Below are 24,012 nucleotides of genomic sequence, written 5' to 3'. Positions count from 1 at the left end.
TGGTTCTTAATCCTTGAACTATAAGATGAATGCTTAGAAGTTTTGTTATGAGAATTACAGGCCATTACAAAATGTGGAATGCATCTTGCTTATCTACTGTATTCATAGTACTTAGTTCCTGAAATGGGAAAAATTCTTTATCCTGACATTGTTTTCAGATAACAATGAAGGTTTTAAAAATGACGAAAAAATCTTTAGAAAAGAATCAGTGTTTTATAAAAATATTTTATCCACTTCTGAGTTTTCCTTTGGTGTTTTTAGAGTTCACAGTGTTAACTGGCAATGGTATTTTTCTTTTTACCTACAGCACAGCCAAGTACAGCATGTGGTCATTCCTCCCTCGATATTTGTATCTGCAGTTTAGCAAAGGTGCTAATGCTTTCTTCCTGTTCATTACTATATTGCAGGTAATATTTCTGAACTCATTATTAAGCTTTTTAGAAAACAAAATATAAAAGGCTCATTTAGCTGAAATAAGAATTTGATGTAGAGAATAAATTCAAACACTGTAAGAAGAGAATTCTCTTCTTCCAAATTTTAAGTTACTCAGTAAGACACTGAAACTCCCATTTTTGGGCTGAAAAACATGTGGATGCCCAGTATATGAATTGGTCCACAGTTCTTCCTGATTTAGATCACTAATGAGATATTATTGGATCGACTTTATAATTTATGCCGCCTCCATGATAGGATAATTTTAATATATAAAGGAATAGTTTAAAGAAAGTCCAAATGCTAGTTTAAAATAGCTAATTTTCTTTTCTTTCTTTCTTTCTTTTTTCGTATTTCAGTAAGAAGACTTAATGTGAGATCTACCCCCTTAACAATTGAAGTGTACAATACAGCAGTGTTAACCATAGACCTCTGTTGTGCAGCAGGTCTCTAGGTCTTACTAATTTTGCATAGCTGAAACTTTATGCTCATTGAATAACAACTCCTCATCTCTCCCTCTCTCCAGCCCCCGACACCATCATTTTACTCTGATTCCATGAATCTGCATTAGATGTCTCATATAAGTGGACTTATGAAGTATTTGTCTTTCCATGGCTCACTCAATTCACTTAGCATAATGTCCTCAAGGTACATCCGTGTTGTTTTGCGTGGCAGGATTTCCATCTTCTTAAAATCTGAATAATATTCCATTGTATATATGCCGTATTTTCTTTATCCAGTCATCCATCAACAGACATTGAGGTTATTCCCATATCTTGGCTATGGTGAAAAATTCTGCTATGAATGTGGGAGTGCTGCTATGTCTCCAAAATCCTGATTTCAACTCTTTTGGATAAATACCCAAAAGTGGGATTGCTGAACCATATGGTAGTTCTATTTTTAATTTTCCAAAAAAACTTCATATTATTTTCTGTAACAGCAGCACCATTTTCTATTCCCACCAGAAATGTACAAGGGTTCCAATCTCTTCACATCCTCACCAACACTTGTTACCTTTTTGTGTTTTGTTAATAGCCATCCTAACTGTGTGAAGTGATATCTCACTGTGGTTTGAAATTTCATTTGCCTGATGATTAGTGTGATGTTGAGCACCTGTCATGTACCTCCTGGCCATTTGCAAGTTGTCTTTGGAGAAATGTCTATTCAGGTCCTTTACCTATTTTGATTGGATTATTATTATTTTTCCTATTGAGTTCCTTATATATCCTTATCAGATGGGGGGCTTCAAATATTTTCTTCTATTCTCTAGGTTGCCTTTTCATTTTGTTGATGGTTCCCCTTGCTGTGCAGAAGCTTTTCAGTTTGATGTAGTCCCACTTGTCTATTTTTGCTTTTGTTGCCTGTGCTTTTGGCATCATATCCAAGAAATCATTGCCAGACCAATGTCTAGAAGGTTTCCTTTCTCTGTTTTCTTTTAGGAGTAACATCTTTTCAAAACCGTTAAATTCAAGGCTTTTCATAATTTGGTTTATTCCTGTTTATTCAACCTCATTTTCATCATGAACCCTACAGTCCAACACAATCTAAGAGGCAAGTCTCCTTACAATTCCCCAATTTTCTTCCATTTTTAAACCTTGGTTCATTCTATTACCTAACCCAAAAGGCTCTCATCTGGCTTTACCCTACCCATTCTCTTAAAGGCACAGCTCAAAATCACCCTCCTTCAAACATCACAAAATGTCGTACTCCATGCTGACTTCTCCCATCTGTATCTTCTGTAGCAATGATGTGTGCTATATGTTATAACTGGTTTTATTTTTCCTGGAAAACTGTAAATTCCTTGAGAATAGAAACAGTACCCTCAAAATGGCCAAGTTTTGGGATAAGAATTTAATGAATTTGTTGAATTGAACTTAGAAGATTGGCATTAGTGAACATTTATAGAGGTCCCATAAGTTTGTACCCAAATCTGTGCATGGAATTAAGAATTCAAGGATGAATTATCAGACATAGCTCCTACCTTTGGAAAGCTGGTAGTCTTGATGTATAAGTACTTTAAGAAATATTTATAAAGTGTCAGGGGAACACTGGGCTTGAGGGTGAGTGGTTCAGGAAAAGCTAGTATTAAGGAGGCCACATATTGCATTGAGCACTGGGTGTTATATGCAAATAATGAATCATGGAACACTACATCAAAAACTAAGGATGTACTTTATGGTGACTAACATAATATAGTAAAAAATTATTATTAAAAAAAAAGGAAAAGCTAGTGAAGAAGAAGACGACATTTGAGCCAAAGATTAGAGGAGGAGTCGTCTAACAGTAAGCAGAGGGGCAGCCCCTAAAGAGAAGGACTTTCCGGCACAGGAGACTATGTGAGCAAAGGCACAGAAACAGGGAGCACAGGTTGCCTTTTGTAAGAACCAGGGACCAAGGAGGGAAGGGAAAGAGGTAGAATTTTCTCTGAGAATCTTTTGTATATTTTGAATGAAAATTTAAAGTATTAATTTTTTTTTTAGTGTATGAAATGTTCTGGAAACAACAAAAATTTTGTTTGGAGCATAGAGTAGAAAAGAAGCTAAAGATGTCAGCTGAGGTCAGCTTATAAGAAGCTTCGTGCGCCACATTCAGAAGCTCGGACTGTGTTCTAGGGTTAGGGAAAAGTCAGTGACAGGAAGTAGAGTGAATTCACCAGCTCTGGTTAGGCCCAACCGAGGAACAGACGGAGAGAAGCCTGTGAGTAACAAGACTGGCTTGGAGGTGCACGTCAGAGACATGGAGAAGAGGGACAGATATGAGTTAGTTGGAAGGCACATTTAATTGATAGCCCAAGCAATCCTAAAATTTCTCCTTTTCTTCCTCTGGTTCTCAGGTTGCTTTTATATTATTTTATTTATTTAATTTAAATTTTATTATTTTTTAAAGATTTTATGTATTTATTTGAGAGACAGCATGAGCGGGGGAGGGGCAGAGGGAGAGGGAGAAGCAGGCTCCCCGCTCAGCGGGGAGCCCAACTTGGAACTTGATCCAGGACCTGAGATCATGACCTGAGCCAAAGGCAGATGCTTAACTGACTGAGCCACACGGGCACCCCCTCAGATTGCTTTTAAAGTAACTACAAGAATCATCGAGAGCTTCAAAATAGACATTGTTTTGCTACACAAATAATTAAGCAAGCAGGAAATAAGGCAGCATAGAGAGTACACACAGGCCCAAGTCTAAAAACATAGGCCTAAGAACTGGTCTAAATCTGGAAAACTAAAGGGTCCAATCTAGGATCTCACCTACCCTTCCGTCCATTAGGAAACTGCCACAAACCGTTTATCACTTTATTTCTCATATTTTATTTATTTACTTATTTATTTATTTATTTATTTATTTATTTATTTATTTAGAGAGTATGAGCAGGGGCGAGGGGGGTGGGAGAAGGGCAGAGGGAGAGAGAGAATCTAAGGCAGGCTCCATGCTCAGTGCAGAGCCCCACGCAGGATTCAATCTCAGAACCCCAAGATCATGACCAAATCAAGAGGCAGACACTGAACTGACTGAGCCACCCAGGCTCCCCACTTTATTTCTCATATTTTAAACAGTGTGTGGGGGGGTAGACCTAGAGTGCTCTCCACAGGAAATTACAAGAAATGGTATTCTCCTGTGCCTCTAAAAAATTTCTCTTCTGCCTCAAAAAGAAGACTTAGTTAACTGACCTTCTGGATTTAACTATTTTGAAAAGATGCTATTTTAGACATTTAAGCTTTGAACTATTCTTCAAAATGCGATCAAAGTATTGTATTGGAAAGGTCACATTAGTGACCGAAGTGCTAAGCAGTTGCACTGGTGACTTCTCCATAATGTAATGTTTAGTGTCTTGCTTGAGGGATGGTTTTGATATGCTAAGAGTCTCCTTCCTCTTTTTATTTAACACTGCATGTTTTTCTTATGCCCCAGGTATGCCACTAGCAGCCTGACTTCTAGTGTTAAGCAAAATATAAGAAAGATTCATCATAATCATGGTGTAACTCTGATTGTTTTTGCAGCAAATTCCAGATGTGTCTCCAATGGGAAAATATACAACTCTCTTGCCTTTGATGATTACTCTTATAATTTCAGGCATCAGAGAGATTGTAGAAGATTATGTAAGTCTACTGTTAGTGAAATCTCAAAACTACTGCCTTGAGAAGAGGCGTACTTGTTGGTTTTTTTTTTCCCCCAGGCTTCTAGTTGGAACCAGTGTAATTCTTTAAATCAGTAGTTGATATGAAAAGTGAATTAAAGTTTTAAGGTTTCAAGTTTTAAATTGTGTGTGTGTGTGTGTGTGTGTGTGTGTGTGCGTATTTGAGAAACTTGTAGGACTTAACTGTGGTCATAAGATGTATCTTTGAGGATATAATGCAACCAGAAAATCCTAACCGGCTAAAAAAAGTCAGTAACTGTGCAGTGACTTCATTTCTCCTTTAACGTTATCAGAGATACAGTTTCACATGAGCCTACAGATTTTAGCAGTGAAGGAAAAGAAGACAGATATTTAATCTTGTTTTCTGTTTGTCCTGACCCTGCCTGCTACAGCTGGGGTCACTCTAGTAGAGTCCCCTTCCTCCTCTCCCACAAGCCTAATGGTCATTTTCCAAAATTGCTAGCTATTGATATTCCTATGCTTCTGCCTCATTCCTTCACAGCTTGCAAAGATAGGTCATCAGTAAAATCTATTTGGTTGCTGGTCTTTCGATTGCTTTATAATATGAAAGAATTTTTCAAACTTAAAAGCCTTGGGCTAAATTGGGGCATAATTCAAGATTGCTAATTATGTGTTTAACTAGAAAGATAGTCATTGAAAGCAACATATAATATGCTGACATTTCAACTAGCACTTCCTATGTAGGAGGCCCTGTATTGTATGTATTCATATGCGTGTGTGTGTGTGTGTGTGTGTGTATGTGTGTGTGTGTATTCATTTAAATTGTGGCACAGAGAGGTTAGTGACCTGACGCGGCTGCATTGGTAAGAGGCATAGCTGGAATTTCAACCAAGGCAAGCTGTCTCTAGAGGCCACACACTTAACCACTTTGCTATACTCCCTCCCTTACATCATATCCAATTTAGAAAGTTGGATAAGAGCAAAAGAAAATTGAAATCAGTTATAGCTCCCCCACAGAAAACCAAAAAACAAACAAACAAACCCCCCCAAAGCAAAAACAAAAACAAAAACAAAAAACAAACCCAAAAAACCCTTTACAATTAGGTTTGCTGCCTCTATTCTTTCCTAAACCTACTATGACTTGTATTATGATGTGAATTAATCACTTTGAACTTTTGACATAATGGATTTTTTTCTATAACAGAAACGACATATGGCAGACAAATTAGTTAACACAAAGACCACGATAGGTAAGATATTAGATTAAGCTTTTATTCCCTTTCACTATTAAAAAAATCTAAATTGACCAAATAGATACATGTTCTATGTTTCATAACATGTTATTATTTTAAGAAATACAGAAAACAGCAACCATAAGGAAACTGTTTCCTTTAGGTGAGAATCATCAGGTATGTTAATTAGAATAAAATAAACAAAAAAAGATGGAAAGTTGGGATATGAGCAATTCTTATGTCGATTAAAAAGGATCTGGGTGTTACATAATCTCTCTCAGTCCTAGTTTTGATATGTGCTATCTTTGTAATTGATTAGAAATAGATAATGTTGCTTTTTCAGGCTATCAGCCAATATTTTAGCATGTAACAGAAAACTGTTTTCTCTTTAGGATCAGAAGCAACTTAATGTAGCTTTACCTGTCATCTGTCTATCATTATGTTATGTTAGGTTACATTATGTTATACATACTGCTCTATTTTGGTGCAGTGCATGTGAACACAGTTTACTTATTTTTCAGTTTATATCAAGGCTAAATTAATAAAGACAGTACTTTGTATAGAAACACATTTAATTTTTTAGAAAAGCACCTTTTATTATTTGGGACTTTACCGGTGTAATTATTATAGTTAATACACAGCTCTATGTTTTCCAGTGTTAAGAGAGAATGCGTGGAAAATGATTATGTGGAAAGAGGTAAGAATGTATTTTAACTTTTTTTTTTAAAGATTTTATTTATTTATTTGACAGAGATAGAGACAGCCAGCGAGAGAGGGAACACAAGCAGGGGGAGTGGGAGAGGAAGAAGCAGGCTCATAGCGGAGGAGCCTGATGTGGGGCTCGATCCCACAACGCCAGGATCACGCCCGGAGCCGAAGGCAGACGCTTAACCGCTGTGCCACCCAGGCTCCCCAGTGTATTTTAACTTTTAAGTTAGTAATAAACACCTACCATATTTAAAGTTACAGATTTTTTAATCTCTGAAACATATCTTCAAGAACTGTCATAGTATTCTATTTTGTAGATGAGGAAGGAAGTACAGGATCAATGAGAATAACTATTTTGCTCAAAGTCACACAGCTTGGAAGTGGTGAAAATAGTCTTCAAATTTAGGTCTATTTGGTTGGAAGTCTACATGTTTTCTAATGTGCCTCTGTGTTACTTCTGTGTCATTGACTGGGATACTTAAAGACTGCTTCCACAAACTGTTGCTCTGGGTACAAGGCAACCTTTATATGGAGACTGCCTCAGGGAATGTTTTCATGAATATTTGCCCTTGGGATAGAAGTTACAGGCATAGTGAGGCTAGATCCTTTGTCCTCATCAGTAATTCATTGCTGACCAGTGTAAAATTCTTTTGAAGACTAATTGGAAGAGTGTTTTGATTTCTAAGTATCATCAGTATTTCTTTCCCTGAGAGAGAGAGAGTGGGCAAGTCAATCATGATTGCATTTTGCTTCTCATTGGGAATAAGAGAAAAAGTCCCTGAGAGATCCACTCCATTCCTGGTTGGCAGAGTCTCAGGGGAGAGGGTTGGTGAGAGACAAGAGGAGAGAGGAGTGAGGCTGTGGAGAGGGGGGTTTCTCTCTGAGCAGAGGTGATTGCATGATTGAGTTTTAATTTACCTCCAGTGCCTTCCACTGGAAGAACAAGTCAAACAGCTAGAGCCAAGGACCAGGAATTCTTGTCCCTCTGACTCCTTTTACCATCTGTACAAGCAAATGGAGCCCTTTACACATTAGGTGCTTACAAAAGGAAAAGGGAGTTGATTTGGGGGTCCTGTGGGCAAAATAGTAAAAGAGTTTGTAAGAGATGTGCTGGTTACGAGCACCTTTAGGGTAATGACTGCCTGCTATCAGTTCCATGGGTGCATAATATTCTGTGTCAATATTGTTTCTGGGGGGGGGGAATCTAGTTTTAATTACAAAGTGTCAACTTGTCTCATTCTAGCCATTACTAGATCTTGCTGTAAGTTAGCTGTTTATATAAGTTACAGATGCGTTATTGTTCACTGCATCGTGAACTTGATGTAAGTTGTGAATGTTTAATTGTCAATCTTTTTTTCTCAGCAGTTATAGACACCTATAGCTTTTAAGGTTCTCTTCTCACTTTGATCCAGAAGTATTTAATTAATCTTTGCTCAATTAATGAAGATAGAAATGATCTATATAATCATACTATGAGAAGATAAATAGAGTCTGCTTATTCTCTTCCTCAATAATTTCTTCCTCTTCAGAGATTATTTTTTTCAATATAGGCCCAGAAATTGGTTTAGGAAAGAATTTTACCCTCTTCCTCTGCCCCCCCACTCTGCTTTTCTAGCTGCCCAGGAAGGGCCTGCCAATTTTAAGAGTTGTGTCCTCAATACCTAGCACAGCATAAATGCCCAAGGGGTTTGTTAAAGAAAAAGTACACAGAAAGAAAGCATCAGAAACTCATACTGCTTTTTTCAGGTATTGTTCCTAGTATTTACATATCTCTCTCTTAGTTGCAAGTTAGGATTCATTCATACGTTCAGTCCACAAATATTGATTGATTGATTGATTGATTGATTGATTGAGGGAGATGGGCATTTTTTCTGTTCTACATGGAGTTCACAGACCAGCAGAGAAAAGCCCACCATTAGGCAAACAATTACAGTGTGATCGTGTATGAACAGCACATAACTGCAAAAATAGTAGTACCAATAAGTCTGTTTGGATTTCTCAACCTTGGCACTATTTACATTCTGGGCCAGAAAGTTATTTGTTGTGGGGCTTGTCCTGTCATTGTGGAATGTTCAGCTACATCCCTGGCCTCCATCCACTTGATGCCAATAGCATCATCCCCTAAAATCCTCAAAGTTGTGGCAACCAAAAATGTTTCCGGACATTGCCAAATGTCCCTGGTGGAAGGGGAGGGCAAAATAGCCTCTGGTTATGAATGACAATTTTAGAGGAATGACTCCCTCCAAAAATGAAATTATTCTAATATACCTGAAGTTTCTTAGCATGGCTCCAGGATTTTCACATCACAATATTTCTTAAGAATATTTGACACATTTTGACTCTATTTTTGCTTTTAAAATTCATGCTTCTGTGATTTCTTTCCTGGTTTAAAAGGTAAATGTGGGCGACATTGTGAAGGCCTCAAATGGACAGTTCCTTCCTGCAGACATGGTTCTGATTTCTTCCAGGTTGGTTATGATAGTGGGCATTTAAGGAACTTTTTTTTTTTAAGATTTATTTATTTATTTTAGAGTGTGTGGGGGAGAGTCGCAGACCTGGACAAAGAGTCTCAAGCAGACTGTGCACTGAGCACGGAGCCCCCCTCAGGGCTGGATCTCATGACCCTGAGATCACAAGCTGAGCCCAAACCACCAGTCTGGCAACTAATAGACTGTGCCACCCAGGCACCCCCATTTAAGAAACTTTTATTCTGAATTAGAAATTTTAAGAAAACCAAAGGCCTTCCCTTCTCACCCCTTTCTCCATCCATCTCTCTATATTACAGATCAACAAAGTTTTACTGCAAAGTAAAGTTGCAAAACCTGTCACTTTACTGTGAAAGGACTGATAGTAAATATTTTTAGCTTTGAGGGCCACTCAGAATCTGTTGTAGAATCAGAAGCTGCCATAGGCAATATGTAAACAAATAGATGTGGCCGTGTTCCAATAAAACTTTATTTATAAAAAGAGGCAGGGCCTGGATTTAGCCTCTGGGCCATAGTTTACTGACTGCTATTCTATACTTTCATTATCTTTAATTTCCCTGGACATATTTTCTTCTATCCAAATTGTTAGATTAATTCCATCCCTTCTATAATTTCTACAGATAGCAAAATTTTTAAATTTACACTTACCGTATTTTAATCTCATGGCAATTCTGAGATGTTCCCATTCTTTAAACAAAATGACTCACACAGAGAGTAAGTGATTTTTTTCAATACCATTTAGTGGACTCGTGTGAGACCCACATTTAAAAACTCAGCCCCTGTTCTTTTTGTAGAACTATACGGCTTTATTCATTGGCTGTTTTGGAGGAAACTTACACAGAGCTCCCCTACAAGGGGTATTTCCTTTCGATTAGGTCATGTGTGACCACCTCTCTATGCTTCTATGTTGGGCCCCCTGGGGAACTCAGTTGTGCCCTCCTTCATGTTCTCTGTAGGGAGAACATAGTCTGGGGAGTCTGTGGGTACAGGTAGCTATAGTCACGAACTCAGCTACATTTGACATGTTGGGTCAACTATTTACCTAGATCAAGTCATAATCATCTCAAAGTGATAAAGAAAACTGTTCCTAGACTCATAGACACACATCATCTTGGAGCATGGAGAGATTTATTGGGAAGAGAGATTTGTTCTAGAGCTTCGGGCTCCCTGCTCGGCGGGAAGCCTGCTTCTCCCTCTGCCACTCCCCTGCTGTGTTCCCTCCTCGCTGCCTGTCTCTCTCTCTGTCAAATAAATAAATAAAATTTAAAAAAAAAGGGACTGTAGGTCCTGCAAAGTTTAAAATATTAAAAAAAAATAAAAAGAACTTGACAGTTAAAATGCCTGGCTAGAAACTTTAAACTCTGGATATTTGTCTAAAAATTTACTTTATTTTTTTATTATAATAATATTTTTTATTATGTTAGTCACCATATAGTACATCCCTGGTTTTTGATGTAAAGTTCCATGATTCACTAGTTGCATATAACACCCAGTGCACCATGCAATATGTGCCCTCCTTACTAACTACTTTAATATCTAAAAGATTAGACATGGAGTATATATAGCTTCCAGCCATATCAAGGGGGGAGGGAATTATTTGAGAAAAAGGAAAAGCCCTCAAAAGTAAAAGAGTAGAAAAAAGGCAAAAAGAGGGAGAAATAGAATGCATATAATCAGATAGTAGAATAAATAAAAATACAACATTAATGACAATTAAAGCAAATAGATTCCAGAAGTTAAAGAGAGAAGATTATAAAATTGTCCAGTTATATGTTTACAAGAATTTCACAAAACACATGTGCTCAAGATTGAAATCAAAGGATGAAAAAATACACACAGAAAATAGTAAAGAAAACAAGTCCAGAAGAGATAGTATCACCATTAGATAAAATAGACTTTGAAGCAAAAAGCATTATTTGAGATAAAGTATTATTGAAGAAAAAGAAAAAAAAGCCTTTTTATAATAACAGTTTTAATTCATGGAGAAATAATATAGGTAAGCATAAAGAAAAAACTTAGACATCTACAAGAAATGTACAAACCCAAAATCATAGTGGGATGTTTCCATATTTGCTTTCAGGAATTGATCAAATGGAGAAAAAACTCAGTAGGGAGCTAGAACTTTGAAAAGCACAATGGCAACCTTGAATAATGGCATGTACAGAAATTTTTGGTGTATTGTACCAAAAAGTGATATATACATAGTTTTCAGACACAATTAGGAATATTTGTCAAAATTGTTAGAACATAAGACAGAATGAGAAGATTCTAAGGGACTGGTAAACCATAGGCCCCTTGCTCTGATCGCAATGCTATTAAGTCTGATATCAATAATAAAAAGATAACCAAGAACCTTATATATTGGAAATAAAGCATGCCTCTAAACATTTCACGGATCAAGGAGGCAATTGTAATGGAAATTGGAAAATACTTAGATTTTAATCTGCTATGATACAGCTAAGTTGATAGACATTTTTAGCTCAAAATGCTTTCATTAAAACAGAAGAAATGCCAAAAAAAGAGCTAAAAATCTAGTCTAAGAAGTTCGCTACAGTAAAGAGAATAAACTCAAAGAAAGCAGGCATAAGGAAATGATAAAGAGAAGTAAATATTAGTGAAAGAAAACAATGAAGAAGATCAAAATGGGCAAAACTTGCTTCTTAGAAAAAGTCTAACAAATTAAAGTTCTGGTAAGATTAACCAGGGAAGAAAAGGAAAGGCACCAATACACAGTATTAAAAAATTGTAAAGTTGATATAATTATAAATGCATCAGAGATTAAAGAAATGAGAGTCTTATAAAAATTTTATAATCGTGTTTTATCATTTCAATGGAGTGCATAAATCCATAGAACACTATAACTTACCAGGACTTACTCTAGAAGATATCTAGAACCTGAATGGTTCTATAATCATTAAAGATATTACGTAAGTAGTAAAAAAAAAAAATCCCACAAAGAGAGTATCAGGACCAGGCATTGTAACTGTCAAATTCTATCACACACTCCATGTAGAGAAAAGAGCAATCTTCCAATAAACTGCTCAAAGAAATAAAAAGAAAGAATACCCTCTTAATTTCTGAAGCTGGCGTAACTTTGACACAAAAAATTAACAAAGACAGAATGATAAAGGCAATTTACAAGTCCATTTTGTTGCTAATTTTAATATAAAAACCTTAAAACCCAAAAATATAAAAGATGGTAATATGTAATGATCAAATAGGGTTCATCACAGGAATGTAATTTGTTTTTTTAATAAGGAGTCTGACTCTATTTTTGGATGTTTGCTGACAACTTTTTTTTTATAAAGATTTTATTTATTCATTTGATACACAGAGATACAGAGATACAGAAAGAGAGAGAGAGAGAGCATGAGCAGGGGAGAGGGAGAAGCAGGCTCCCTGCTGAGGGACCTGGGACCCCAGGATCATGACCCAAGCCGAAGGCGACACTTAACCATCTGAGCCACCCAGGTGCCCCGTTTGCTGACAACTTTTAAACCTCCTTTCTACTTCCCCTTCTGCCACACTTCTGGGCTGATTGATAGGAGAGCCTCCGTGTTCCCTCCTTTGGCACCTTGTAAATAATAAACCTTCCCACCCTTTTGGTGTGTTGGTAGCATCATCATTTTTGACACTCAAACCAAATCTTGTGGCGGGGGTGGGGGTTGATCTGCTTCTGAAGGGTGACCACAACAGTTTCCTAATTAGGAAATGAAAGAATGCACTTTAGTGCATTTTCACTTAGTAGATTAAAAAAGCATGATTATATCAATAGGAGCATTTCAAAATATGCAACATCCATTTGTGATAAAAACTCCTAGAAAACTACCAATAAAAGGAAACTATCTTAACCCTATCAAAGGAAAAAACTAGTATATAAAAAAATTCTCATTTTTTGTAGATGTGTACATAACCCCCCAAATATTTATAGATTATAAGTGATCAATATATTGCTTAGTGATACACACAAACATAGTAATGAAATTATAAAGAAAAGGAAATGATTATCACAAATATTAATATAATAGTTACCTCTGGGAGGAAGAGAGGAAAATGCAGTTGGGGGGCTTTTCAGGTACTAGAAATTGTGAATTTTTTATCTTGTAATATATATAGCAATAAAACAGTATTTTCTCAAAATATAAACATTCATTCTATAAATCCTTTTGGATCTGTGATCTATTTCATATAAAAAATAATATTGTTATTTTTAAATTTGTAAGAGATATATAAAAATTTACTAAAATTTACTTTCTTTGATAAATTAGTCTTCTATATTAAAAATATTTTAAAAGTATGTATCGCCTTTATTGGCCCTAGGTATGCATATCTCATGATCAAATTTAGAGACAAAATTTTTTTAAATAGGGGCTATTGATCTAATGGAAAAGCTTTATCATTTGGAACAGATCTTTTCTATTTGTGTTCTTGGTTCTCACTTCTCTCAGGAAAGAAAAAAAAAACTTATGTTTCCTACATGGTGGTTGTAAAAATAGAAAGATAAGAAGAGTGAAAATTGATGGGTTAGCCTGGTGGTGGGTATTAAGGAGGGCACGTGTTGTAATGAGCACTGGGTGTTATATGCAAATAATGAATCATGGAACACTACATCAAAAACTAATGATGTACTGTATGGTGATTAATTAAAAAAAAAGTGAAAATTTGCTTTGAAAGTAGAAACAGCTGTACAAAGTTCTAAGCCAATCAGGGCTTGAACAAAATCAGGGTAGTATGAGTGCTAGACTGAGTACATTAGAGTATTTCAAATTTGGAAGAGTTTCACAGGCTTTCTAAAAGTTTTAATTTTTTAGAATAGATAATTCACACATGTGTTTCAAGTTTTAAAAGGCAGGAAAAGACATCCAGTGACCTCTCCCTCCCTCCTGTTTCCCTGCCATCAGACACTCAGTGCTACTATGTTCCCGTGTCTACTTCCAGGGATCTTTTATGTTTATAGACAAATACTCTACCTATGTTCCCCCCTTGTATTCTTCAAACTTTAAGTTTTCATTTATAAATTTGTCTAGAATGTCTTCTTTTTCTAGTCTTTTTAAGGTGTAAAGTTAAGGTTATTAATTTGAGATTTTTCTTTTTAGTTTTTTTTAGAATATAGGCATTTACAGCTATAAATTGAACTCTAAGCACTGTTTCAGTTGTATCCCATAGGTCTTGGTATGTGGTATCCTAACTCTCATCCACCATTTTTTTAACTTCCCTTTTTACTTCTTTTTGACCCATTGGTTATTTAGTATTGTGTTCTTTAAATTCCACTTATTTGGGAATTCCCCAAATTTATTTCCCTGTTAATTTCCAATTTCATCCTATTGTGATCAAAAAATGTACTTTGTATGATTTCAATCCTTTATATTTATTGAGGCTTGTTGTATGGTTCAACATATGATAGATCCTGGTGAATGTTTAATAGGCACTTGAAAAGAGCGTGTATTTTTCCAGTGCTTTCCATATCATCCTTGTGCCTTCTATCCTACAAGGTCTCTTTTCTTTCCTTTTTCTTTCTTTTTTTTTTCAAGATTTATTTATTTGAGGGAGAGAAAGAGAGAGCAGGTGGAGGGGCAGGGAGAGGCAGAGAAAATCTCAAGCGGACCCTGCACTGAGTGCAAAACCCAATGTGGAGCTCTATCTCATGAGTCTGAGATCGTGATCTGAGCCAAAACCAAGAGTCGATGCTTAACTGACTGTGCACCCAGGCTCCCTGATCCTCCAAGGTTTCTGCTGAGAAATGATTTGTACCATCTGTTGAAAGTGGTGTGTAGCTTTTCCCTGTTGCTTTCCAGATTTTCTCTTTGTCTTTAACTTTACACAGTTTGATTATTTGTCTAGGTGTGGTTTCTTTGAGAATATTTTATGTGAAAGCTTATTCTGTTGAGCTTCTTGGTTGTGTAGATTAATGCTCTTCATCAAATTTGGCAAGTTTTGGGGAATCATTTCTTTAAATATTTTTTCTGCCCCTTTCTCAATTCTCCTTTTGGGACTTCCATTATATATTATATTGTATGTTGGTACATTTTTTGTGTCCCACAGGTCTCTGAGGCTCTGTTTATTTTCCTGTATTCTTTTGAATTTTTGTTTCTTAGACTGAGTTATCTCAATGCACCTATCTTCAAGTTTGAGTCTTTCTTCTGCCTGCTCAAATCTGAGGATTTTTCATTTCAGTTATTGTACTTTTCAACCCCAAATTTCTATTTGGTTTCTTTTTTATCATTTCTATTTCTTTCTTGATATTTTCTATTTGATGGGACACGTTCTAATATGTTATTTATTTCAACATAGTTTCCTTTAGCTATCTGAACATATTTAGCATGCCTGATTTACATCTTTTTCTAGTAAGGTCGTGTCTGGATTTGCTCAGGGATACTTTCTTTGATTGCTCTTTAATCTGTGTATGGGTCATATTTACTTGCTTCTCATGGTTTTCATGTCTCATGTTTTTTTGTTGAAAATTAAACATCTTAAATAATATAATGTAGCATCTCTGGAAATCAGATTATCTCTCTCTCCAGGATTTATTAAAAAAAATTTTTTTAAGTAGGCTACCTGCCCAGCATTGAGCCAAATGCAGGGCTCAAACTCATGATCCTGAGATGAAGACCTGAGCTGAGATCAAGATTTGGATGCTTAACCAACTGAGCCACCCAGGCACCCCATCCAGGATTTATTTTTGTTGCTTTTCATTACAAGTTTTTCTTTTAGGTCTTTTGGTTAGTCTATTGTTTCCCCTAACTAGTATACATCACCTCAGACAGCTGCAACATTAAAACATTTTCCTGTAAATGTTCTCAATAAATGTTTCCCCCATCCCTGCCACTGTTTACTCAGGATTTTAGCACTGGATAAGCTCTGGGTCAGGTCAAATAAAAACAAGTTCTTCAAGTGGGACCTTCCAGAGAACCATCAGATAGGTGAAATAATGACTTCCTGGGAAAAACGCTTTGAAAGACGTCTTGCTCTTTCGTGCTTTCTTAGTACTGGGAATGTGGACTATTTTTTTTTTTTTAAAGCTGTCACTGAGCCAAAACCAATCGGTGGTATTAGGGCAAGTTAAAATATTACAAAGCTCACTTTTTAAAAACCAATGTTCAGCTTTTTTTTTTCTTGAATAAAGTCTCCTGGGGTTGATTTAAGTATTACTTTATTTTCAGAGTTCTGAAAAAGTTGATTCTCCTAATTTTTGCCATTTATCTCATTGTTTTATGGAAGAGAAAGTTTTTGGAAGTTCTTACTTTGTTATATCACTGGCATTTTTAATGAAGATATGTTTTTATTTTGGGGGTATATAATCTTGGCTGGCAAAACTGATACAGATTGTTTTACTTTAAACTTGATATTCAGTAAATGAGATACAGTCAAAAGAGTAAGACTGAAATCAAGACTAAGTAAACTTTAATGACAATTTTTGTTATTCATTGTAGCATATCTCCCCAAACAATTAATTTTCATGAGTAAATTAGATTTGGCATGGAGTAAAATCTGGCAAGGCAAATCTTCATTAATTCAGTGTCTTGAGTTCTTGACTGGTAAGGTTAGATAGAAATAGAGAAGGCCAAGTGTAGTGTTTGTCTGAGAGCCTCTGCTCTGTCCAGAGTTATCCTAAAGATTTTACCCTCATTGTAAAGGCCATAAAGGGGCACCTGGGTGGCTCAGTCTGCTAAGTGTCTGTCTTTGGCTCAGGTCATGATCTCAGGGTCCTGGGATTGAGTGCCACATTGGGCTCCCTGCTCAGTGGGAAGTCTGCTTCTCTCTCTCCTGCTGCCCCCCACCCCCAGCTCAAACTTTCGCTCTCCTCACTCTCTCAAATAAATAAATGAAATCTTTTTAAGAAAATATAAAAGCCATAGAGCCTGAGGCATTGGGAACTACAGTGGACCCATTTTAGAAAATAACAGAATTTTAGGTTTGACCTTAGTTGTGACACTGGTCTGTTCTGAGCTATATAACATCTCCTGTTCACCCTCAGCCATTTCTCTTTCTGGGAATAAAGAGTAATCACAGGCTTTGTAAGGGTAGAAAGTTTTCTACTACAAGATGAATTTCAGACTGGTAGTATCAGACTGCTAATTTCTCCTCAAAAAGTAATTGTAGTTCTTTCACTTTTGAACAGTGCTTTCAGCTGTTGAAGTAGGTCCCATTTCATTGTTGACATTATTGGGAAATTAATTTTTGGAGAGATGTTAATTCAATGTTATTTGCTTTATTTTCCTTAGTGAACCTCAAGTAACCTGTTATGTTGCAACATCTAATCTGGATGGGGAGACAAATCTAAAAATACGGCAGGTAAAGACACGTTTTTAAATCTTAATTTTGTGCCCAGGCTCGCAATGTCAAGTTTTGTCAGGTACCAGTTATTTTATTTTTCATGAAGAACAGTATGTCACTACTGTTGGATAGATATAATTCATCCTCACCAGTTATTTAGAGGGTGCTTTAAAAAAATAAGTAGGAACTAGGTGGTATGGTACTAGTGCAAGAAAAAAAATGTCCTATAAAATTCAGGTCATATAGAGGATAACATGCCTTTGTGCATATTATTTTGAGAATATTTTTGTTAGTGCTTTGGTGATAAAACTACTGTCATGATAAATATCATAACTAGATTAAAGGGATATAAATGAGCTCTGAGTGTATATACCACTGCTTTTTAAACTATCATTTGAATTTCAGAGTAAGTTGTGATAACAAATGGAAGGAGATAGTTTTCCAATTAACTTCCTATTAATGGAAAAAAGACAATGTTTAAGATAATTAAGTCTTTGCTTTATCACTTTGCTTCGGTAAGGAAGTCCCTGCATTTACATTTGACTATTTACATGTCTGCTAATCCTTTTCACAAACTTTAATTTGATTGAAAATGAGAAAAACATATTTAGAATTTATTAAAGTAATATATCAACTTTGTAAAAATAATACAAATAATACAGAAACTTAGTCTATTAAACCTTATCTCCACCTTCCAAATCCCACCTTTATTCCCAGTACTAATTGTTGTAATAGTTTGGTGGTACTTTCTGGATACTTTCTTCTATTTTTCCTGCTAAATACAACTAAAAACTTTGGACATCATACAGAAAACAAATATGAGAAGACACTGAAAGAGTGATAAAAGAAGGTAGATTGTGGGACCTTGGAACCCAGGGAACAACATGGTGTTGAGTTCCCTGGGGTTTTCCTTTTGTCATCTATACCAGGCTTGGAATTGAAGAAACCAAAAACCCAGAAAAACCAATGGACACAGACCAAAAAATGCCCCAACAAAAGCCTCCTTTCTCTAGTCAAATGATCAGGAAAGGGGCAGCCACCAAGACAGAAAGTTTGAGACAATGTTCACTCTACCCCAGCCAAACACCAGAGTAAAAATTTGGCCCCACTCCCACCTATGCCAGCAAAGGTTGAGTGCAGAGCCTAGTATTTCACCCTTCCCCAGCTGTAATGAGGTACCCAACTCCCCAATAAGGATGGTGTCAGAGAAACCAAGTAGGAGGCCAAGACTTTCATTTTGTAATAAGGATGGTAATAAGGCCTTCCTCTATTTTCACTGTGTCAGGGAAGACTACGTGGATAGCAGTAATAAGGCACTCCAACCCCTTCAGTCCAGGGAGGTAATGATGGAGGCCTCTAGGAGAGCCAGAACGCCCACTTCTGACTTCTGCCCAGTTGTAACAAGGAGCCCCTCCATTTGGTTGTCAACAGAGGCCAAGTGTGCAACCTGCCTTTCTGTCCCCCATCTTGCCATAATGAGGCAACATCCCCCCGCCGTCAGAGTACTATCAGAGGAAGCCACCTAACACAGAAAGTTGAAGTCATGTCCAGATCTTATAATACCCCAAATATCCAGATTCCAATAAAGAGCCACTCATCATGCCAAAAACCAGGAGGACCTCAAACTCAATGAAAAAAAAAAAATCGACTAATGCTAACATGAAGATAATGAGAAGTTAGAATTATCTGACAGAGATTTGAAAGGATCCATCAGGACAAAAGCTTCAATAGCAACTACGAACTTGCTTGAAACAAGTGAAAGTGTAAAAAAGTCTCAACAAAGAAACAGAATCTCAGAAAGCAATAGCAGACTTAAAGATGACCCAAATGGAAACTTTTGAACTTAAAAGTACAGTAAGTACTTAAGGCATCAAAAACTCTCAAGGAATGAGCTTAACAGCAGAATAGAAGGGACAGAGGAAAGAATCCATGAATTGAAAGATGAAACAACAGAAATTTTCCAATTTGAACAACAGAGATAATAGGCTGAAAAAGAAATAAACAGAACTTCAGAGACCTGTGGGCATATAACCAAAGAGCTACCGTTCATGACATGAGATGCTGACGGAAAAGAAAGGGTGGAACTGAAAAACTACTAGAAGAAACAGTGGCTATAACTTCATGAATTTGCAAAAAGACATAAACTAGAAATTTAAGAAGCCGAGCAAGCCAAAAGGGATAGACCCAAAGAATCCATACCAAGACACATCATAGTAAATCTTCTGAAAACAAACAAACAAAAAAATATTTTAAAGCAGTGAGAGAAAAAGGACCCTACTTATAGGGGAAAGACCCTTTGTATAACATCAGATCTGTCATTAAAACCCATGGAGGTCAGAAAGAAATGGCATAACATGTTTAAAATGCTGATAGAGAAGAACTATCAGCTCAGAATCATGTATCCAGCAAAAATATTTTTCAAAAATGAAGAGAGAATCAAAACATTCTCAATTGAAGGAAAAAGAACAGAATTTGTTACCATAAGGCCCACTGTAAAAGAATAGCTAAAGGAAGGTCTTGAAACAGAAAGGAAACCATAAAAAAGGAAAATAACAAAGAAGGAAGAAAGAACATGATAAGCAAAAATAAGGCTAAATACAGTAAGCTTTTTTTGTTTCTTCTTGAGTTTCCTAAATTATGTTTGATGGTTGAAGCAAAAATCATAAAATTATCTGGGGCGCCTGGGTGACAGTGGTTAAGCGTCTGCCTTCGGCTCAGGGCGTGATCCCGGCGTTACAGGATCGAGCCCCACATCAGGCTCCTCTGCTATGAGCCTGCTTCTTCCTCTCCCACTCCCCCTGCTTGTGTTCCCTCTCTCGCTGGCTGTCTCTATCTCTGTCGAATAAATAAATAAAATCTTTAAAAAAAATCATAAAATTATCTAATATGGTTATGAATGTGTGAGAGAAAATATTTAAGCTATATAACAGGGGAGGGTAAAGAGACAAAACGAAGCAAGGCTTCTGTATTTAAATTTGTAAAATGATGATACAAATAAACTGTGAGAAGTTGCTTATAAATAATCTCGGGTGCCTGGGTGGCACAGCGGTTAAGCATCTGCCTTCTGCTCAGGGCGTGATCCTGGCGTTCCGGGATCGAGCCCCACATCAGGTTCCTCCGCTATGAGCCTGCTTCTTCCTCTCCTGTTCCCCCTGCTTGTGTTCCCTCTCTCGCTGGCTGTTTCTCTCTCTGTCAAATAAATAAATAAAATCTTTTNAATAATCTCGGGTGCCTGGGTGGCACAGCGGTTAAGCATCTGCCTTCTGCTCAGGGCGTGATCCTGGCGTTCGGGGATCGAGCCCCACATCAGGTTCCTCCGCTATGAGCCTGCTTCTTCCTCTCCTGTTCCCCCTGCTTGTGTTCCCTCTCTCGCTGGCTGTTTCTCTCTCTGTCAAATAAATAAATAAAATCTTTTAAAAAAAAAAGAAGTTGCTTATAAATAATGTAAACCTGGGGGAGCCACTACAATAGTTATACAAAGGAAGATACTGAAAAACACTATCAGTAAATCAAAATAGAATCCTAAAAAATGTTCAAGTAACCCAAAGGAAAGCAGGGAAAGGCAAAAAGCAAAACCAGAGAGGACAAACAAACAAACAAAAATCAATAGTTCTATCAAGTGTAAATGCTATTAATATGCCATTAAGTTTTGGATTAAAGTAATAACTAGTGGATTAAAAACATGATCCAACTATATGCTATCTATTCAAAACACATTTTAATTACAATGGTATAGGCAGGTTAAAAGTAAAAAGATGGGGGTGCTTCAGTGGCTCAGTCCATTAAGCATCTGCCTTCGGCTCAAGTCTGATCCCAGGATCTAGGATCCAGTCCCATGTGGGGCTCCCTGCTCACCTGGGAGCCTACTTCTCCCTCTCCCTCTGCCTCTTCCCCCTGCTTGTGCTCCCTCTCTCTCTTTTAAATAGATAACATCTTTTTTAAAAAGTAAAAATAGATCATGTAAAGATTAATTAAAAGAAATCAGGAATGGCTATATTAATAACAGATCAAGTAGACATTAGAGCAAATGAAATTGCTGGAGATAGAAAGGAACATTTTTTTAATCATTATACGATGATAAGAGAGTCAACCCACCAATAAGACATAACAATGCTAATGTGTGTATACATCAAAAAACAGAACTGCAAATATGTGAAACCTAAAGTGATGGAACTTAAAAGATAAATAAACAAATTCACATTTATAATTGGGGACTTCAGCAACCCTCTCTCATTAATAGACAGAACAACTAGATAGAAAATTCTCAAAGATACAGAACTATATGCCATTAATCAACAGGATCTATTTGATATTTATACAGCATTTAACAATACCGAACAAAAGAAAGACACACGTTCTTTTCAATGCACAAGGAATATACATCAAGATAGACAATACCCATGTCATAAAACAAGCCTCATAAAATTAAAAGAATTGAAGCCATGGAGAATGTGTTCTCCAACCATGGTGGAATAAAGCTGGAAATCAGTGACAAAGATAACAGGAAAACCTACAAATGCTTGATCAAGGCAAATTGAATATCCCAATAACTACTAAGGAAATTGAATTTATAATTTAAAAACTCCCCCAAAAGAAATCTCAAGACCCAGGTGGTTTCACTGGGGATTTCTAACAAACATACGAAGAAAAATTAACAGACAGTCTCCTCTGGAAAACAGAAGAGGAGAGAACACTTCCCAACTCATTTTATGAAGTTGTTTTTATTACCCCGATACTGAAACCAGACAGAGACAGTGAAAAACAAACAAACAAACAAGAAAACCAGTCCAATATCCCTCATGGGTATAGACACCCAAATTCTTTAAAAGTATTAGTAAGTAGAATTCAGCAATATATGAAAAGAATTATAAAGGTTTATTCCATGTATTCAAGGCTTGTTTAATAATTGAAAATCCATGTAATCTGCCATTTTAGGCTAAAGAAGAAAAATCACTTGATAATATCAATAAATGCAGGAAAAGCATCTGACAAAATCAGTGTCGATTCATGACAAAAACTTAGAAAATTTAGAAATAGAGGGGAATATTCTCAATTTGGTAAAGAATATCTACAAAAAAGCTTAGAGCTAATATTAAAATATAAGGGGGTGGGGGAATGGGATAGGCTGGTGATGGGTATTAAGGTGGGCACATATTGCATGGTGCACTGGGTGTTACACGCAACTAATGAATCGTGGAGCTTTACATCAAAAACTAGGGATGTACTGTATGGTGATTAACATAATAAAAAATACTATTAAAAAATAATAAAATAAAATATAAGTGGTAAAGATTAAATGCATTCCCCCTGAGATGGGAAACAGGCGAGGATATCTGCTCTCACTACTCTTGTTCACATAGCACTGGAAGAGATAGAAAGTACATTAAGAAGAAAACAAGGCATATAGATTGGAAGGGAAGTAATAAGACTGTCTCTATTTGATTTTGACATAGTTGTCTACATAGAAAAGTTGTCTACCTAGATTCCCAAGGAATCTAAAATAAAATGAAATAATGTGTTTTTGGCAAGGATATAGGATACCAGATAAACATACAAAACCACTTTTATTTCTGTGTAGTAGCAATAAATATGTGGACCCTGAAATTAACAACACAGTATGGGGCACCTGGTTGGCTCGGTTGGTCAAGCATCTGCTTTCAGCTCAGGTGCTGATCCCAGGATCCTGGGATTGAGCCCCTCGCCTGACTCCCTGCTCAGCAGGGAGTCTGCTTCTCCCTCTCCCTCTGCTCCTCCACCCACTCCTGCTCATGTGCATAAAATCTTTTTAAAAATACAGTATCATTTGTAAGTGCTCAAAATATGAATTCGGGGGCACCTGCGTGGCACAGTCGGGTAGGTGTCTGACTCTTGGTTTTGGCTCAGGTCATGATCTCGGGGTTGTGAGATTGAGCCCATCATCGGGCTCTGCACTTGGTGCAGAGTCTGCTTGAGACTCTCTCTCTCCCTCTCCTTCTGCTCCTGCACTTTCTCTCTCTCTTTCTAATAAAAAATATGAATTAGGTGTAAATCTAACAATATAGACAGGATCTGTATGCTGAAAATTTCATTACAATGCTGATGAAAGAAGTTAAAGAGCTAGATAAATGGAGAGATAAACAGTGTTCACAGATTGGAAGACTCAATGCAGTAAGGATGTTAATTCTCCCCAAATTAACATACAGGTTTAACATGACTCCTATGACAATACTAGTGAGATATTTGTAGAGATAGATGAGCTTATCCTGAAATATGCACAGAAAGGCCAAGAAACTATAATAGCGAAAACAATTTTGAAAAGCAGCATAAGATGGAAGGAATAAATCCACCTGATTCAAGTCATTCTATGACTACAATAATCAAGACTGTGTAGTTTTGGTAAAGGGATAGACACACAGAAAAGACAACCCAGGAATAGAACTACACAAATATGCCCAAATGGTTTTGTCAAAGGAACAAAAGCAATTCATTGGAAGAAAGATAACCTTTTCAACAGACGGTGCTGGAGCAATTGTATGTTCACAGGCAAAAAAACAAATGAAAAAACCCTTGACCTAAGTCTCATACTTTATATAAAAGTTAACTAATAATTTATCACAATTTTTTAAAAAGATTTTTTAATTTATTTATTCGACAGAGATAGAGACAGCCAGCGAGAGAGGAAACACAAGCAGGGGGAGTGGGAGAGGAAGAAGCAGTCTCCCAGCAGAGGAGCCTGATGTGGGGCTCGATCCCAGAATGCTGGGATCACGCCCTGAGCCGAAGGCAGATGCTTAACCGCTGTGCCATC

General features: G+C 36.7%; 1 protein-coding gene across 1 annotated transcript in view; it reads left to right on the top strand.

Moving 5' to 3' along the window:
- The window catches only part of LOC105239758 (phospholipid-transporting ATPase IB-like), a 195,528-nt gene that overhangs the window by 28,193 nt on the left and 143,323 nt on the right, over positions 1-24,012 (top strand). Inside the window, 6 exon segments of the mRNA XM_034663776.1 lie at positions 308-407; positions 4,428-4,526; positions 5,730-5,775; positions 6,414-6,454; positions 8,860-8,933; positions 17,174-17,243. Coding sequence (XP_034519667.1) covers positions 308-407; positions 4,428-4,526; positions 5,730-5,775; positions 6,414-6,454; positions 8,860-8,933; positions 17,174-17,243 — 430 coding nt within the window.

The sequence above is a fragment of the Ailuropoda melanoleuca genome, chromosome 7 (assembly GCF_002007445.2).
Source record: "Ailuropoda melanoleuca isolate Jingjing chromosome 7, ASM200744v2, whole genome shotgun sequence".
NCBI lineage: Eukaryota > Metazoa > Chordata > Mammalia > Carnivora > Ursidae > Ailuropoda > Ailuropoda melanoleuca.
This window is presented reverse-complemented; position numbering and strand designations above follow the sequence as displayed.